The sequence below is a fragment of the Natrix helvetica genome, assembly GCF_964273705.1.
Source record: "Natrix helvetica genome assembly, chromosome: 2".
In the NCBI taxonomy this organism is placed as follows: Eukaryota; Metazoa; Chordata; class Lepidosauria; order Squamata; family Natricidae; genus Natrix; species Natrix helvetica.
This window is the reverse complement of record NC_138552.1, coordinates 294,445,111-294,464,360: the sequence shown is the minus strand read 5'-3', so window position 1 is coordinate 294,464,360 and position 19,250 is coordinate 294,445,111. Positions and strand designations below refer to the sequence as shown.

Below are 19,250 nucleotides of genomic sequence, written 5' to 3'. Positions count from 1 at the left end.
GGGATGTCTAGTTCAATGAAAAGAAGGACCAGGGGAGACAGGATAGCAGTCTTCCAATATCTCAGGGGTTGCCACAAAGAAGAGGGAGTCAAACTATTCTCCAAGGCACCTGAGGGTAGAACAAGAAGCAATGGGTGGAAACTAATCAAGGAGAGAAGCAGCTTAGAACTGAGGAGAAACTTCCTGACAGTTAGAACAATTAATCAGTGGAACAGAAGTTGCCTCCAGAAGTTGTGAATGCCCCAACACTGGGAGTCTTTAAGAAGATGTTGGATAGCTATTTGTCTGAAACGATATAGGGTTTCCTGCCTAGGCAGGGGGCTGGACTAGAAGACCTCCAAGGTCCCTTCCCACTCTGTTATTCTGATTCCTGTGTCGCCTGCAGGTCGGAGGAGTCGTTCAAACAATATTTCAGCGAGATGCCCTGGTTATCGGTCCCTTACCCCGATGAAGGACGGCGGTCACGTCTCAACCGGCTGTACGGCATTCAAGGTAAGCGAAAGCACCCCCTTTTGGGATTTTATCAGGACTGGTGGGTAGTTTTGGGCATCTCCACGTAACCCTAACACACCCACACACCCACACACTACGCATTTTCTATTGTGGGAAAATGGGAGGTGGGGATTGTACGGAGTTAGATGATAGGTAGCCATAACACAATTCTTTCTAGAAAGCCAAGGTCATCCTGTGTCTCTGCACCTCTGTATCTGACCAGAACTGGATGGGTGGAAGCTGCCAGCATGGCAGTGGGAGATTGGACCATGGGATGGATTTGTGGGTGTGGGGGGCAAGATCTTGAACTTTCACCTGGGTGGGGAAAACCGGGAAGCTTTCAGATTCGGGTTTTCCCAGATGTGCCAACATGGATCTCTTCATCAATTGGGACTTTGAGCAATGCTTTGCCTTGGACTCTGATTTTATTTTGGATGCTATTTGGAAACCTGACACACACACCTCTCTCTTTCTTGACCGACTTATCAAGTTTATCTTCTTTCCTAACCAAAATGAAAAACGACAGCGTTATATAAAAATAAAGGTCATAAAATCGGAACAATCACATATGAACATTTCCATCATCCCACAAAAAATTAAGGAATAAAACAAAAAATAAAAACTCAAAAGGTCAGACTTCATGGGCTACCAGGTCTTCTCAGGTATTTTCGATGTTTCTATGACTCGCCGTGCAAGCGTTATAATAGCCAGGCTGAATTATGGTCGTAAGTTGAGGACTAGCTGTCCATTAGAACAGCCACCCTTGCAACAACCCTGCGAAGGAGACTCTGAAACATCATTTGGGGAACGTGCTGGTTGGATGCTTCCCAGGCCTACAGAAAGCCTGGAAATGTCAATTTCCGTTGCTAAGTGAAACATTTGTTGAGCGAGTCTTGCCCCATTTTACGCCCTTTCTTGCCATAGTTGCTAAGCGAATCCCCTGCATTTGTTCAGTTAGTAACACGGTTGTTAAGTGAATCAGGCTTCCCCGTGGACTTGGCTGGCCATAAGGTCGCAAAAGGGGCTCACGTGACCCCAGGACCGTCATAAATATGAGTCAGTTGCCAAGAATCTAGATTTTGATCACAAGATCCTGGGGATGCTGCAAAGTTCATAAGTGTGAAAAATGGTCGTAACTCCCTTTTTTTTTTTAGTGCCACTTCAATGGTCACTAAATATTTTAAGTTTAGCTGTAGAACAAAACAGTTTGGGAATAAATTTTACCTCAGTTCCTTGATTATTTTTCCCCCTAAAAGGGGATGATTCGGCACAGTTTAGGGTACAAGTAGTCCTCAACTTACGACCACAATTGACCCCAGCATTTCTGCTGCTTTAGTGCCATTTCAAGGGCCACTAAATATTTTTAAGTTTAGCTGCAGAACAAAACCGTCTGCAGGAATAAACACAGGATGAATTTTACCTCAGTTTCTTGACGCTAAGGGGGACATTTGTTAAGTGAGCTTTCTCCCATTTTACGATCTTTGTGGCCGCGGTTGTTAAGTGAATCGCTGCAGTGAACTTAGTCGCGCAGTTGTTAAGTGAGTCTTTTCGCTTGTCCGAAGCCTGCAAAAGGGGATTGCGCGACCCCAGGACACCGTCGTAAATAGGAGTCCGAGCATCTGAATTTTGGTCGTATTATGACCATGGGGATCCTGCAACGGTCGTTAAGCATAACCCGAGTCACTTTTTTTTCAGTGCTGCTGTAACTTCAAACGGACACTAAATGAACCGTCATAAGATGAGGACAAAGCATCGAGGATGCTTTGAACTTTCTCTGCTTAAGGAACAGGTTTCTGGTGAGGGTGAAAATGCCGTATTTTGGTTCCTCTCCGAATCTTAAAATCAGCCAACGGTGGCATTTGACTTTCCGGCTGCAGCATCAGGTGGCATCGCCCGTTGGCGGTTTTGCGGTGCCTGCTGAAGAGGGAGGAGAGGGGGGGCTCGGGAGGGCCGCTGCGGCGTCCGGCAGGAAATCCGATCCCAGAACAGCTGAAGGAACAGGTGGCTGCTCCGTTCGGACTGGCTGCTAAGCTGGATCGGGTTTCTCCGGCAATGGGTGGATTTGAGAGCGAGAGGCGAGACGGCAAAGATTCCCCGGATCCCTCAAGGCTCAAGTGGAACCACGGCTGCGATTTGGTTGGGGGCACCGGATGGACGTTTTTTCACCACCCATCTTAAAATCGGAAACCCACCAGGCTTTTTGCAGGTTTCCTTCCTTCCCTCCACTCTTCCTTTCTTCTTTACTTCCTCTCTTTCTTCCTCCTCTCCCTCCTTTCTTCCTTCCTTTCTTCCTTCTCTCTCCTTCCTTCCTTCTTCCCTCCCTTCTCTCTCCCTCCTTCCTTCCTTCTCTCTCATTCCACCCTTCCTCACTCCTCTTTTTCCTTTCTTTCTTGGTTACTTCCTCCCTTCTCTCTCTCCTCCCTCCTTTCCACCGTTCCTTCCTTTCTCCTCTCTCTCTCTTCCATGCTTCCTCCCTTCTCTCCTTCCTTCCTTCCTTTCTTATTCCCTTTCTCTCTTCCACCCTCCTCTCCTCCCTTTCTCCTTTGTTTCTTCCTTCCTCACTTCCCTCTCCTCCCCTCCTTTCTTGGTCTCTTCCTCCTCTCTCTCTTCTTCCTTTCTTCCTTTGTTTCTTCCTTCTTTCCTCCCTTCTCTCTCCTCCCTTTGTTCCTCCATTCTCCCTTCTCTCTCCCTCCTTCCTTCTCTCTCATTCTTCCCTTCCTTCCTTCCTCTCTCCTCCCTTCCTTACTCCTCTTCTTCCTTCCTCTCTTGGTTTCTTCCTCCCTTCTCTCTCTCCTCCCTCCTTTCCATCCTTACTTCCTTTCTCCTCTCTCCCTTCCTTGCTTCCTTCCTTCTCTCTTCCTCCTTCCTCCCTCCCTTTCTTCTTTCCTTTCTCTCTTCCACCCTCCCCTCCTTCCTTTATTCCTTTGTTTTTTCCTTCCTCACTCCTCTCTCTCCTCTCCTTTCTTGGTCCCTTCTTCCTCTCTCTCTTCCTCCCTTCTCTCTCCTTTCTTCCTTTCTCCCTTCTCTCTCCCTCCTTCCTTATCTCTCATTCTTCCCTTCCTTCCTCTCTGCTCCCTCCCTTCCTTCCTCACTCCTCTTCTTCCTTCCTCTCTTGGTTTCTTCCTCCCTTCTCTCTCTCCTCCCTCCTTTCCATCCTTCCTTCCTTTCTCCTCTCTGCCTTCCTTGCTTCCTCCCTTCTCTCTCCCTCCTTCCTTCCTCCCTTTTCTCTCATTCCTTCCTTCGTCACTTGTCTCTTCTTCCTTCCTTTCTTGGTTTCTTTCTCCCTTCTCTCTCTCCTCCCTCCCTTCTATCCCTTTCTCCCTTCTCTCTCCTTCATTCCTCCCTTCTCTCTCATTCCTCCCTGTCTTCCTTCCTCCCTCCCTCCTTCCTTGTCCCCTCCCTCCTCTTCCTTCATCTCTCCCTCCCTCCTGCATCCTTTTCCCTGAGAATCGAACCTGCCGTCTGATCCCAGCATATCCCAATGATTGCAATGGATGGAGGGCTCCCCCTGCCTTGTGCTGCACGCCCGTTTGCGCAAGGAGATTCCCGGCCGCTAATTGCACAGACGGGTGTGGGTGCTGAAGTGCAGTGGGCGGAGTAAGGCAGGAGAGGCTCAAATCATCCTCTTCACTCAAAGACTCTCTGGAGGCTGAATGTTACATGAGCAGTTTGGGAGCCATTCCAAGACTTGAACCCGGAGCCTTGGAATGCGGAGGGGGGCCAAAACCCAGAGCACGAAACAGTCCAGTTTGGAAAGCGAGATGCTTCTTTGCAGTGTGGGAAGTTAAAAGCCCACCCCTCTGCTAGGAAAATGAAATACCCTGGGAAACATTGAAAAAGGCAGAATATTATATTTCCCTGGATAAGAAATGGAGAAACGTGTTTTTAGGCAGGAAGAAGACTCACTTCCTTAATACCCCTCACGTTTGTCAGTGGGCCATTAAAAGGGCCTGGTGCAGTCTATTCTACATAACAAAGATATCCCCCTTCCGCTCCAAGACGATGGGATTAAGGCATGATAGTGTTAGCCCTTTACCCATCTCACCAGAGGGCACCTGGGAACACAACCAAGCTTGGGATTCAAGCTACAAAGTTAGCTAAGAGCTCCCAGCCCCTGGCAATCTTGACAACCAATCAGAATACATTTCTTACGCAGGAAGAGGAAACTGAGAGGTGGGGGCCGAACAGAGAGTATAAAAAAACTCAGGAATTCTCAGCAAGCCCCTTATTTTCTCTCTTTTCCTCTTCACCCAACATCTGGAAGAACGGGATCCCCCCTTTTCTGTTCAGGAGCTCAAGCCGTGGGATCCTGTCCACCATTAAACCATCTTTCCAAGCAGCCTCCGTGTTTCCGGTCTCTTTTTGCCCACTTGGAAGTAAACCCCCGAAGGACATTTCTTCCAACAGCAGTACCCACAGATTCTGCAAAAATTGTCTATACAGGTGCTCCTTGACTTACTGCGAGTTCATTTAGTGACCGTCCGAAGTTACAGCGACACTTTAAAAAATTTGACATGACCCTTTTTCCAAACTTAACTGCCGTTGCAGCATCGTTTGTCACATGATCCAAATTCAGGTGCATGGCAACGGGACTCGCCTTTATGACGGCCGCAGTGTCCCGGGGTCATGTGATCAACTTTTGCGGCCTTATGACAAGCAAAGTCCATGGGGAATCCGGATTCACTTAACAACCAGGTTAACTAATTGAGCAACTGATTCATGTAAGCTTGGTAAGAAAGGTTGTAAAATGGGGCAAAACTCACTTAAGAAGTTTCTTGCTTAGCAACAGGAATTTTGGACTCAATTGTGGTCTGTATAGCGGGCAGGTGTTTGTCAACATTAACAACTTTAAGATACTTGGACTTCAACTCCCAGAATTCCCCAGCCAGCATGTTTAAAGAGGGGTGGACTTCCACTCCCAGAATCCCCCAGCCAGCATGCTTTAAGAGGGGAGGACTTCCACTCCCAGAATCCCCTAGCCAGCCTGCTTTAAGAGGGATGGGCTTCCACTCCCAGAATCCCCCAGACAGCATGCTTTAAGAGGGATGGGCTTCCACTCCCAGAATCCCCCAGCCAGCCTGCCTTAAGAGGGAAGGACTTCCACTCCCAGAATCCCCCAGCCAGCATGCTTTAAGAGGGATGGGCTTCCACTCCCAGAATTCCCCAGCCAGCATGCGTTAAGAGGGAAGGACTTCCACTCCCAGAATCCCCCAGCCAGCATGTTTTAAGAGGGGAGGACTTCCACTCCCAGAATCCCCTAGCCAGCCTGCTTTAAGAGGGATGGGCTTCCACTCCCAGAATTCCCCAGCCAGGATGCTTTAAGAAGGGTGGACTTCCACTCCCAGAATTCCCCAGCCAGAATGCTTCAAGATGGGTGGACTTCCCCTCCCAGAATTCCCCAGCCAGAATGCTTCAAGATGGGTGGACTTCCACTCCCAGAATCCCCCAGCCAGCCTGTTTTAAGATGAGTGGACTTCCACTCCCAGAATTCCCCAGCCAGCATGCTTTAAGAGGGGTGGACTTCCACTCCCAGAATTCCCCAGCCAGCATGCTTTAAGAGGGGTGGACTTCCACTCCCAGAATCCCCCAGCCAGCCTGCTTTAAGAGGGATGGACTTCCACTCCCAGAATCCCCCAGCCAGCATGCTTTAAGAGGGATGGACTTCCACTCCCAGAATCCCCCAGCCAGCATGCTTTAAGAGGGGTGGACTTCCACTCCCAGAATTCCCCAGCCAGTATGCTTTCAGAGGGGTGGACTTCCACTCCCAGAATCCCCCAGCCAGCATGCTTTAAGAGGGGTGGACTTCCACTCCCAGAATCCCCCAGCCAGCATGCTTTAAGAGGGGAGGACTTCCACTCCCAGAATCCCCCAGTCATCAGGCTTTAAGTGGGTGGACTTCCCCTCCCAGAATCCCCCAGCCATCAGGCTTGAAGGTGAGTGGATGTCCATTTTGAATCGAATAATTTTCTTAATAGATGGTGGGGATGCTGTGTAGGCATAGTATATCTTGACTTCAGCACAATGTTTGACGAAGTACCGGGCGATGTGAAATATAGCACATAATATGACCTGATGAAGGTTTACTTCTTCTCTTCCTCCTTAACCCTTTCTTTATCTCGGTTTCTTTTTCGTTTTGTCCGATCGCAGGTATCCCTACTCTTATCGTCTTGGACACTAAGGGAGACGTGATCACCCGGCAGGGCCGAGTCGAGGTCCTGAATGACATTGAATGCCAGGAGTTCCCCTGGCACCCCAAGCCTGTCTTAGAGCTGACTGACTCCAACGCTGTCCAGCTGAACGAGGGTCCTTGCCTTGTCCTTTTTGTAGGTATGCAAACCGCCATCTCCCCCCCCCTCAAATGAAATCGGATTTCGCTGTTGTTTGTTTCTCTTTTGCCAACAAACAAGAGTGGAGCAAAAAAAATCAGGTGGAAGGGTAGTTTGCTATAAAAGTACTTAGGCTTGATGAAGTTTCTAGTCCTCATGATTGCAAAGAGAAACGTCTGCGGGCAATTTCTTAGTGGAAGCGAAGTCTTCTGTAAAAGTACTTAACTTTGGTGAAGTTTCTCGTCCTCATGATTGCAAAAAGATACTGTGGGGACAATTTTCTGGTGGTAATGTAGTTTTCTGTAAAAGTAATTAAGTCTGATGAAGTTTCTGGTCCTCATTGCCAAGAGATACTTGTGGGGAGAATGTGGACGTGTAGTATTCTGTAAAAGCACTTAAATCTGATGAAGTTTCTAGTCCTCATTGCCAAGAGATACTTGTGGGGAGAATGTGGACGTGTAGTATTCTGTAAAAACACTTAAATCCGATGAAGTTTCTAGTCCTCATTGCCAAGAGATACTTGTGGAGAGAATGTTGGACGTGTAATTTTCTATAAAAGTACTTTAGTCTGAGGAAGTTTCTAGTCCTCAAGCTTGCAAAAAGATACTTATGGAGATAATCTCCTGTAAACAAAAAAAAAACTGATTAAGTCTGATTAAGTTTCTAGCTCCCCTGATTGCAAAGAGAAACCTATGGGACAGTTTTGTGATGGAAGTGTACTTTTCTGTAAAATTACTTAAATCCGATGAAGTTTCTAGTCCTCCTTGTTGCAAAAGAGATATTTGTGGGGATGGTTGATGTCAAAACGTGAGGAGGCTGGATTTTAGATTCCTGCTGGTTAAGAAATTGACTTATATTAAGTCTGCACTCTTAACTCCTGAGGGATTGATTAGTCATGATGTGCTCAACGAAGGAAAACATGTTTTGCACGAAAACCTCCTGCCACTGTATGGAATTTAGAACATGGCGCTGCAAATTATGAAATCGTAATTTGGAACAAAGGTGCAAATCCTGCTCCACCTCAGTTCAACCGAACGTGTCGTGGCTTGTATGTTTTGTGCAATATTTTGCATTAAATGCAATATCTTGCACTAAAACCCACAACAATGTTCTTAAGTGCGGCAGGGGTTCTTCGCCGTTTTTCTGCCCGTTTAGTGAGTGTTAAAATGGTGGTTTGAAAAATATTTTCAGTGCCATTAGGTGGAACTGCCATTGGAAATTCACTATAGATCGTACTTAACTTAACCAACGTTCACTTAAACACTTGAAAATACGATGGTGCTGAAAAAAAATAACTTAGGAGCAGCCCTTTCAGTTAAAACCGTTGCGATGTCCCTGCAGTCATGTCATCACAGTTCAGGCACTTGGCTGCCTCTCTTAAATCAGGGAATTCTGGGAGTTGATGTCCACCCATCTTAAAGCATGCTGGTTGGGGAATTCTGGGAGTGAAACTCCACCCATCTTAAAGGATGTTGGCTGGGGAATTCTGGGAGTTGAAGTCCACCTATCTTAAAGCATTGCTGGCTGGGGAATTCTGGGAATTGAAGTCCACACCCCGCTTAAAACACGCCAGCTAGGGAATTCTGGGAGTGAAAGTCCACCCCTCTTAAAGCCTGTTGGCTGAGGAATTCTGGGAGTGGAAGTCCACCCATCTTCAAGCATGCTAACTGGGGAATTCTGGGATTTACAGTCCACCCATCTCCACACATGCTGGCTGGGGAACTCTGGGAGTCCAAGTCTTCTGACTTGGCTTGTCAGAAGGTCGCGAAAAAGGATCACGTGACCCCAGGACATTGCGACCGTCATAAATATGAGTCAGTTGCCAAGCATCTAGATTTTGACCCCATGATCCTGAAGCTCCTGCAAGGGTCGCAAGTGTGACAAATGGTCATAAGTCTCAGCTTAAATTTGGGGGGAGGGGGGAACCAACCCTGCGGTCACCCTCCACGATATAAATTCCTGCTATGTGGGAATGCAGGAACCGGCGCAAAGCAGAACTCCGCTCCTGCCGACGAAGGGAAAGGCAGTTGTCTTTTCCCCCCCCTCCTCTTCGTACACGAAGCATTCCATATGCTGCATTTGTTTCTGGCCCTGTTCGCGCCCCGCTGTGTCTGAATGGGGTATTGTGAAACCCCTGGGGCGCGCAGCCAGCTTAGTTCATCCGTCTTTAAACAGCACATGCGTTTAAGCCCCTCTCGTTTCCTTTTTTCCGGGGTTTTTACAAGGGGAAAAACGCAGGGGGTGGCTGCTTAGAAGCACAATTATGCCATCATTAATTCTTGTTTCTTTTTGGGGGGGCTTTGGCTTTGAAGCCTTAATCTGAGTCACGTTCCCTGGATTTCCTCCCGCAACAAAGCTTGTTCAAGGGGGTCACAACACTCCCGGCGTGCCCAGAGCTTGGAATGGGTTGTGCGGCTTTTGCACAGGCGTTGGTGCGCAGATTCTGGTTGCCTGGTGTGTAGACGACTCTTTGGTGGCTACACACCAGACAGCTTGGTGTGTAGTTTCTGCATCAGCTGAATTTTCCTCTGAGATCTCGTAGAGTTGGTTAAACGGAGGGTTGTCGTACAATACAATACAATAGCAGAGTTGGAAGGGACCTTGGAGGTCTTCTAGTCCAACCCCCTGCCTAGGGTGAGCGTGGATTTTCAGGTCATCCTGGACTTAACAACCACAATTGAGCCCAAGCGAGACATTTCTTCCATGCGTTTCGCCTCATGTCATGGCTTTCCTTAGCCGGGGTTGTTAAGTGAATCGCCCCAGTTGTTAAGTGAGTCCCGCGGCTGTTCAGTGACCCTGGACTCCCTCGTTGACTTGGCTTGCCAGAAGGTCGCAAAAGGGGATCACGCAACCCCGGGACCGTCATAAATATGAGTCAGTTGCCAAGCATCTAGATTTTGATGGATTGATCCTAGGGATGCGGCAGGGGTCGTAAGTGTGAAAAACGGTCATAAGTCCCTTTTCTTTAAGTGCCATTTGAATGGTGCAGTTTAGCCGTAGAACAAAACAGTTTTCAGGAATAAGCGCAGAATAAATTTTACCTCAGTTTCTTGATTATTTCCCCTCCCTAAAAGGGGATGATTCTGCGCTGTTAGATTAGGGTACAGGTAGTCCTCAACTTATGACCACAATTGACCCCAACATTTCTGTTGCTGAGCGAGGCAGTTAAAGGGGTTTTACAACCCGCCTTGCCACAGTTGTTAAGTAAATCACTTAACAATCACGGTTGTTAAGTGAACCCAGCTTCCCCATTGACTTTGCTTGTCAGAGGTGTCGCAAAAGGGGATCCCTGGGTACACTGCGACCGTCATAAATACGAATCGGTTGCCAAGCCTCTGGATTTTGAACACGCGACCGGGGGGGATGCTGCAACGGTTATAAGTGTGGAGAACGGCCATAAGTGACTTTTTTCCAGTGCTGTTGCAACTTCGGTCACTAAATGAACTGTTGTGGGTTGAGGACTGGCAGTAATTTATGCACTGGCTGAAACAGGGAACCATGGGGGTTGGAGTGACATGGATGGACATTTGAATTTCTATGAAAATTCGCCACCCAGATTGATATAGAATAGAATAACAGAGTTGGAAGGGACCTTGGAGGTCTTCTAGTCCAACCCCCTGCCTAGGCAGGAAACCCTCTACCGTTTCAGACAAATGGCTATCCAGCATCTTCTTAAAGACTTCCAGTGTTGGGGCATTCACAACTTCTGGAGGCAACTTCTGTTCCACTGATTAATTGTTCTCACTGTCAGGAAATTTATCCTCAATTCTAAGTTGCTTCTCTCCTTGATTAGTTTCCACCCATTGCTTCTTGTTCTGCCCTCAGGTGCCTTGGAGAATAGCTTGACTGCCTCTTCTTTGTGGCAACCCCTGAGATATTGGAACAATGCTATCATGTCTCCCCTAGTCCTTCTTTCTATTAAACTAGACATACCCAGTTCCTGCAACCGTTCTTCATATGTTTCAGCCTCCAGTCCCTTAATCCTCTTTGTTGCTCTTCTCTGCACTCTTTTTAGAGTCTCCACATCTTTCCTACATCGTGGTGACCAAAACTGGATGCTGTATTCCAAGTGTGGCCTTACCAAGGCCTTGTAAAGTGGTATTAACCCTTTACCTTGATTCTCTCCCTCTGTTGATGCAGCCTAGAACTGTGTTGGCTTTTTTGGCAGCTGCTGCACACGGCTGGCTCCTTTTTAAGCGGTTGTCCTAAGCGAAGAGCTGTAAGTCAAGGACTACTGTATAAGGTCACGAATCTTCGATTCAGTCTTTTTGTTCCCGAGCAAGTTGGGAAGACCGGGAGTGGGGCGGGAGATTGAGGCTGGGAGTGAATGATTTGGGGAGGGGTGTCTCGTTCCCCCTCTCCCATTTTTAATCCCTGCACTTTTTAGCAACTGCCTTTCCTGTCCTTAGGCGGTTTTGCCTTTCTCTGGATTGTCATTATTTTGTGCGCTGTTTAGTAGCAACCCCTTGGGACCTGGGTACAAATGCATTTGGTCATAAATAGGTATTTCTAAAATGGAAGCTATTTGGGAAGTGGAGAAGTAAGCCCGTTCTGTGAAGGGAGGGGGGGAAAGAAGGAAGGGAGGGAGAAAGGGGGAGAGGGGGGGAAGGAAAGGAAAAAGGAAGAGGAATGCAAGGAAGAATCTAAGGAAGAAAAGAGGAAGGGAAGGGAAGAAGGAGATAGCAGGAAGGGGGATGGTGGGAGGAAGGGAAAAGGGAAGGGAAAGAGGGTGGGATGGAGAGGAAGGAAAGGGGAGCCTAAGGAAAAAAGGAGGAGAAGGAGGGAAGGAAAGAAAGAAGAGAAAGGAAGGGGGATGGAAGGAAGGAAAGAAAGAAAAAGGATGGGTGGATGGATGGATGGAGGGATGGAGGGATGGAGGGAAAGGAAGGGAGGGAGGAAGCATAGGAAATAGGAAAGGAGGGAAAATCTAAGGAAGAAAGGAGGAGGAGATAGCAGGAAGGGGCATGGAAGGAAGGAAAGAAAGAAAAAGGATGGATGGATGGATTGGAGGGAGGGAGAGAAGGAAGGAGTGGCTTCCCATGAATGGAAGGAAGGAAAGAAAGAAAGAAAATGGCTGGCTGGATGGCTGGATGGATGGGATGGAGGAATGGAGAGAAAGGAGGGGAGAGAAGGAAGCAAAGGAAATAGGCAAGAGGAAAGGAAGGAAGAATCTAAGGAAGAAAGGAGGGGAGGAAAGAAAGAGGAGATAGCAGGAAGGGGTGTGGAGGGAGGGAAGGAAGGGGGGTCTTCCCACGAAAGGAAGGAAGGATGGATAGCGAGACAAAAGAGAGAGGAAGGAAAAAGGAAAGGAGAAAGGAGAGAAAAAGAAGATCAGCAGGAAGAAGGAAAAAAGGAAGAGCAAAAGGAAAAAAGAACAAGGAATACAGGATGGAACGAGAATGAGAAAGAAGAAAGGAAAGGGAAAGAGAATAGAAAGGGAGGGAGGGAGGAGAGAAAGAAGGAAGGTTAAAAGAATGAAGAAGGGAAAGGAAAGTAAAAGAAGAGAAAGGGAAGGAAAAAAGAGAGAAAAATGGAAGGAAAGACAAAAATAAAGGAGGAAAGAAAGGGGTGGGGAAAGAAAGGGGCTATTTTGAATTTAGCCTGATATCCCCCTCCTCCCTCTCCTGGGGGCTCTCCTTATTTCCCCCCCCCCTCAAAAAAAACAATTCATAACTACTCCCCTCTCCTCTTTGCTCTCCATCAAACCTTCCCTCCATCCATCCCGGCTCTGTCTAGTTAAAAAGGAAGGAGGATTCGCACAATAACCACATTTCCCTGGCTTGCAGGGTGAGGTGGAATACATTTTCATGCGACCCACATAGGGTGGGTTTAATTGTGGGGTGGGGTGGGGGCTGCTGTCTCACCAGTGATGGATAACTCTGGGAGGGAAATGCTTAGCCTCGTTGTGGGATGGCGTCTCTCTCCTTTGTGTCTGGCCAGAGAGAGGGGCATCAATTCAGACTGTTTATTTAGCAAGACGTTGGAAGGGTCCAGAGAGTTGAAGCTTTTGAATAGAATAGAACAGAACAGAATAGAATAGGATAGGATAGGATACAAATAAGAATGAAGAGAATAGAATAGAAATAAGAATTTGGAATAGAATGGAATGAAATGAAATAGAACAGAAATAAGAATGAGTAGAATAGAAATAAGGATTGGATAGGATAGCATAGCAAAGGATAGAATAGAATAGCAATAAGAATAGAATAGAAATAAGAATAGGATAGAATAGGATACAAATAAGAATGAATAGAATAGAAATAAGAATTTAGAATGCAATGGAATAGAACAGAAATAAGAATGAAGAGAATAGAATAGAAATAAGAATTTAGAATAGAATGGAATGAAATAGAATAGAAATCAGGATAGGATAGAATTTGAATTTGAATTTTATTGAATTTATAGACCGCCCCCTCTCCCCGAAGGGACTCGGGGCGGTGTACAGACAGCAGCTAAAAAACCATATACACAATAGAAAATATTAAATACCCCTTAAAAACAGATTAAATATACAGCCGTACAATAATAAAAATTAAAAAACAGTCTAAAAAGTCTACCCCTGAAAATTTAAAATACCAGCCAGAAGGATTAAAGATTAAAGCTACGGTTAGGCCAGGCCAGCTAAGTGGAACAGGTGGGTCTTAAGTTTCTGTCGGAAGGAGCGGAGATCGGTGGTAGTTCTGATGTCGGGGGGGAGGTCATTCCAGAGGGTCGGGCCCATCACAGAGAAGGCCCTACTCCTGGGCGCCGCCCGCTGGCATTGCCTAGTGGACGGCACCCGGAGGAGTCCCTCTCTGTGAGAGCGAATTGGTCGCAGGGGTGTGTGGGGTAGGATGCGATCCCGCAGATAGCTAGGTCCTGTGCCATGGAGCGCTTTGAAGATGATAGTCAACACCTTGAAAGGATAGGATAGAATAGCAATAAGAATAGGATAGGATAGAATAGAATAGCAATAAGAATTAGAATAGAATAGCAATTAGGATAGGATAGGATAGAATAGCAATAAAAATAGAATAGAATAGAATAGAATAAGATTTAAATAGAAGAATATAATATAATTAATATAATATAATGGAATAGGAATAGAAATAGAATAGCAATAAGAATTAGAATAGAATAGAATAGCAATAAGAATGGAATAGAATAGAATAAGATTTAAATAGAAGAATAGAAATAGAATAGAACAGAATAGAATAATAACTTTTATTGTCACTTTGAATGTATAATCAGCATATATGAAAGTGAAATTTCGTTGCATACAGTTCTCTCTCACCTCCAATATAACACTACAATAAGCATGACAAAATAAATAAATACAGAAGTATGCATATAGCCACATATATTACCTGTCACATATTTCATTTGGGTAAAAATGCATAATTTTTGTTGGCTCTGCTGGCACGATGGGATCTGGTTAGGCCAGAGGTGGACATCCAGAAGTCCCCGATGTGGCCAAATCCGTTGGTTTCCAAAGGAAAAATCATCTTTTTTTAAAAAAAGAAGAAAGAAACGACCCTTTTCCTCTCTTCCTTGAGGACAGCGCTGGGCCACCTTGGATTATTATTTAGAGTGTCCGTCTTACTCTTTCGTTTATTTCTCTTCTATTTAATTTTAATTTTATTATTTTTATTTTATTTTGGGTCATCCCGGACTCTTCAGGGGGAGGTGAAAGAAAAGAAGGGGAAAAAAGAAAATGAAGAGAATGAATGAATATTTTTCTTCTTAAAAAGTTAGAATAAAAAATGATTTAATTTTTTGTTTAGAAAATTAAAAAAATAGAATAAAAAACCCGCTTTGGATGCCAACCTCTGCTTAAGGTGCCGCCTATGCTGAATCCGAAGCAGACTTTTTCAAAAGGAAAAGTTTAGCAGACACGTTGAAAAATCCTCCTCCCTCCCCTCCCGTCCCCTTTTGCGACCTTCCCACAAGCAAAGTCAGTGGGGAAGCCAGATTCACTTAGCTGCCGTGTCGCTAACTGAACAAGTGCAGCGATTCGCTTAACAACAGTGGCGAGAAAGGGCGTAAAATGCGGCAAAACTCACCTGGCAACTGTCTCGCTTAGCCAGGGAAATGTTGGGTGGGCTTTCAACCATGATGGTCGTGAGGCCGGGGTGACCCGAAAATAAAATAAAACAATAAAATTAAAATTAAAAAAAAAAGAATAAAATGAAATGAAATAAGGCACAATGAAAGAAAAGTTAGAACAATTAATCAGTGGAACAGAAGTTGCCTCCAGAAGTTGTGAATGTCCCAACACTGGAAGTCTTTAAGAAGATGTTGGATAGCCATTTGTCTGGAACAGTATAGGGTTTCCTGCCTAGGCAGGGGGTTGGACTAGAAGACCTCCAAGGTCCCTTCCAACTCTGCTATTGTATTGTATAAAAAGAAGGAAAAGAAAAAGGAATAAAAATTAAAAATAAATAAAAGAAAAGGATAGATAAAAGAAAAGAAAAAGAAAAAAGAAACAAATAAAATAATAAAATAAACAATAAAATTTTAATTTTTAAAAATAGAATGAAATGGGATAAGGCACAATAAAAGAAAAAGAAAACAACAAAAGGAAAGGAAAAGGAAAAGGAATAAAAATTAAAAATAAATAACACAAAAGAATAGAGAAAAGAAAAGTAAAAGAAAAGAAAAAGAAATAAAGTAATAAAATAAAACAATAAAGCAAAATAAGAAATAAAGTGAAAAAAATAAAGTAAACATAAAAACAAATTAAATAAGAGAAATAAAATAGAATAAAGTAAAATAAAGTAAAACGAAACAAAAAATGAAACAAAACATAACAAACATAAAATAATAAAATGAAATAAAAATGAAATAGTAAATAAAATAAAATAAATAAAATAAATAAAATAAATAAAATAAATAAAATAAATAAAATAAATAAAATAAATAAAATAAATAAAATGAAATAAAATAAATAAAATAAATAAATAAAATGAAATAAAATAAAATAATAAATAAAATAAAATAATAAAATAAAATAATATAAAATAAAATAAAAATAGTATATTGTCCTTGCTTCCGGCTCCGCGTTCTCCCCTGCCCCTAAGTTGCTCCCTTCCCAGGTCCAGACTCCTGGCAGAAAAAGCCCCCTCCCTCCCTCCCTGCCCCGTCTCCCCTCTTTCTCGCCCTCCCTCCATTGCAAACGCTCCTTTTTGAGGCTGGGGGCCATCCCCGCTGCTGCCTGTCTCTTCCTCTGCAGAGCGTCGCGTGGGTGGGGGGCCCTTTGTTAATGGGTTTCGCCCCGTTGATGTTTGCCCCCTCGGTGGGAGCCGCAGGAGAGGTCAGCCCAAACCCCCCTCCCCCCAGAGAGCTGGATCTGAGCCAAGGGGCTTTGGGTAGGGGGGACAGATTTAATCCCATTAATAATGTTTTTCTCGCCGAATGCAAACACTGAAAGAAGCTGGGAGGAATTTGAATTGTTGTTCTCAGCAGATTCTCTTCGGGGGTTTAAATAACACTGCTCATTTTGGGGAGGGGGGGTTCAGACAGCTTCCCGCCCCCTCCCCACAACGCCCCACATGTCCAAAATTCATCACTCCCGCCTTCAAACCTTTTCGTGGACCACAGATAATCCTCGACTAACCATAGTTCATTTAGTGACCGTTCAAAGTTGCAACAGCACTCGAAAAAAGGTGACACGGCCATTTTTCACACTTATGCAGCAGCCAAGGGAGGAAGAGGAGGAGGACTGTGAGATCCTTGATGCTCTCTGAGCTGGCTGTTTTTTTGCAGACGTTTCATGACACAACTAGGTAACATCATCAGTGATAGAAGGGAGTGAGGTTTGTGGAGCGAAGGAGAAGGGGAGGACGAGGAGAAGAAAGAGGAAAAGGAGGAGGAGGACTGGGGGGTCCTTGCAGCTCTAGGAACCTGGTTGTTTTTTTGCAGATGTTTCATGACCCAACTAGGTAACATCATCAGTGATAGAAGGGAGTGAGGTTTGTGGAGCGAAGGAGAAGGGGAGGACGAGGAGAAGAAAGAGGAAAAGGAGGAGGAGGACTGGGGGGTCCTTGCAGCTCTAGGAACCTGGTTGTTTTGTTGCAGGCGTTTCATGACCCAACTAGGTAACGTCAACAGTTCTAGAAGGGAGAGGGGTTTTGCGGAGAGGAGGAGGAGGAGGAGCAAAATATGGAGAGAAATGCTTAAAAAATAAATGGAACAAAGGCCTCGCAAAAGAGAAATCTAGGAATCCAAACGGAAGCAGAAAAGAGGAATGAGGACTAGAAACTTGAAATATGCGTTCTGCCACTTTCAGCAGTCACCCTAAAATGGAGAGGAAATTCTTCCACACGTCGTCCTCGGCTTACGACCAGTCGCTTAGCAACAGTTCAAAGTTCCCATGGACTCCCCCATCCCTACTCCAGGGATGTACAACTCAGATTTGAAATTTGAATGTCACCTTTCACAAATGTCACAACATTTTGAGGTTTCTGTCACTGGCCTGCAGTCATATGACCTCAACTTATGACTTTTCCCCCAAAAAACGGTGTTTACTTCCAGTTCTGGTGAAAACCAACCCGTAACGAACAATGGATGCGCTTAACGACTGCGGCATTCGCTTTACGACTGAATGCAAAAAAAGGTATAAAAATGGATCCAGTTACGTGCTAATTCACTTTGCGGCCATAATTGCCAGGCTCCATGTTGGTCATAACTTGAGGACTGTTTGTAAGGTGTTTACAGCAACCCTCTACCTCCTGGGCTCTTTTCTCTCTTGCTATCTCGCTTTCTCTCTGCTTCTGTCTCTCTTTTTTCTCTCTCCCTTTCTCCTCTTTCTCTCTCTTCTCTCTGTCTTTTTCTGTCTTCTCTGCCTCTGCCTGTCTCTTCTCTCTGTCTCTCCTTTCTCTCTCTCCCTCTTTCTGCTCTTTTCTCTGTCTCTTTCATCTCTTCTCTCTCTCCTCTCTCTGTCCCTTCTCTCTCTCTCTTCTCTTTTGTCTCTCTCTTCTTTCTCTCCTCTGTCTCTCTCCTCTCCTTTCTCTCTTTCCCTCTTTCTACTGTCTGTCTCTTCTTTCTCTCTTTTCTCTCTGTCTGTCTCTTTCATCTATCTTCTCTCTTTCCTGTCTCATCTCCCTGTCTCCTCTCTCTGTCTCTTCTCTGTCTTCTTTCTTCCTTTCTCTCTCTCTCTCTCTCTCTGTTTCTGTCTATCTATTCTTTCTCTTTCTCTGTCTTCTTCTTTTTCTCTCTCTTGTCTCTCTCTCTTTCTCTCTCTTCTCTCTGTCTCTGTCTCTCTTCTCTGTCTTTTCTCTGTCTCTTCTCTCTCTCTCTGTGTCTCTCTTACTCTGTCTCTTCTTTCTCCTCTCTGTCTATCTTTCTCTTCTCTCTTACTCTGTCTCTCTTCTCTGTCTTCACTGACTCTCTCTCTCTATCTGTCTATCTCGTCTCTGTCTCTTCTTTCTCCTCTCTCTGTCTATCTCTCTCTTCTCTGACTCTGTCTCTCTTCTCTGTCTTCACTCTCTCTCTCTCTTCTCTCTCTCTATCTGTCTATCTCTTGTCTCTGTCTCTTCTTGCTCTCTCTCTTTCTCTTTCCCTTCCTCCTTTTCCTGTCTGTACCCACTTTGGGCGTGTGTTCATCATTCCTCCTTCTGTCTCCCCCTGTGCTTCAGATTCCGACGATGACGGAGAATCCGAAGCGGCTAAGCAGCTGATCCAACCGATTGCCGAAAAGATCATAGCGCAATACAAAGCCAAAGACGAAGAGACTCCACTGCTGTTCTTTGTGGCCGGAGAGGTAAGGGGCAGAAGGGAGTGGGAAGGGGGAAACTAGCAGACATTCGTGGTTTACGGGCAGCTGTGCTTCAGACGGGTGGCTAGATCCATTGGCCTGCCTTAGCCCAGTTTTCACAACCTGGGAAGCCTCAGCAACAGCTTCGTTTACAGGTAGTCCTTGACTTACGACCACAACTGAGCCCCAAACCTTTGTTGCTGAATGAAACATTTGTTCAGAGAGCTTTTGGTTCCGTTTGATGACTTTTCCTGCCCATCGTTGTTAAGTGAATCCATTCAGCTGTTAAGTGAGTTAAGTGAATCCCCATTAACTTTTGCTTGTCAGAAGGTCGCAAGAGGGGATCGTGTGACTTTGGGAAACGGCAACTGTCATAAGTACGTGCCATTGGACAGGCGTCCGAATTTGGATCACGTGGCCATGGGAATGCTGCAACGGTCGTAAGTGTGAAAAACAGTCAATCACTTTTTTTTCCCAGTGCCGTCGTAACTTCAAACGGACATTAAATCAGCTGTTGTAAGTTGAGGACTTCCTGCAGAGCAAACTAAACTACACTTGGTTGCCAGACTGATGTTCTTGCTTTTCCCTATACTGTGGCTTCCATCTTGATGTCGTGGCCCGCCAGTGGCCAGCGGAACTACCAGTAGATTCGGACAGTGAGGAGGTTGGGGAGGAAGATGGGCCACTCCTGGAGTCTG

At 45.4% G+C, this 19,250-nt stretch overlaps 1 protein-coding gene across 1 annotated transcript in view; it reads left to right on the top strand.

The window, feature by feature from the left end:
- NXN (nucleoredoxin) overlaps positions 1–19,250 on the top strand; it is a 93,784-nt gene that overhangs the window by 67,133 nt on the left and 7,401 nt on the right. Inside the window, exons 5-7 of the mRNA XM_081945469.1 lie at positions 386–492; positions 6,640–6,819; positions 18,434–18,558. Of these exons, the coding sequence (XP_081801595.1) occupies positions 386–492; positions 6,640–6,819; positions 18,434–18,558 (412 nt within the window). The remainder of the gene's footprint in view (positions 1–385; positions 493–6,639; positions 6,820–18,433; positions 18,559–19,250) is intronic.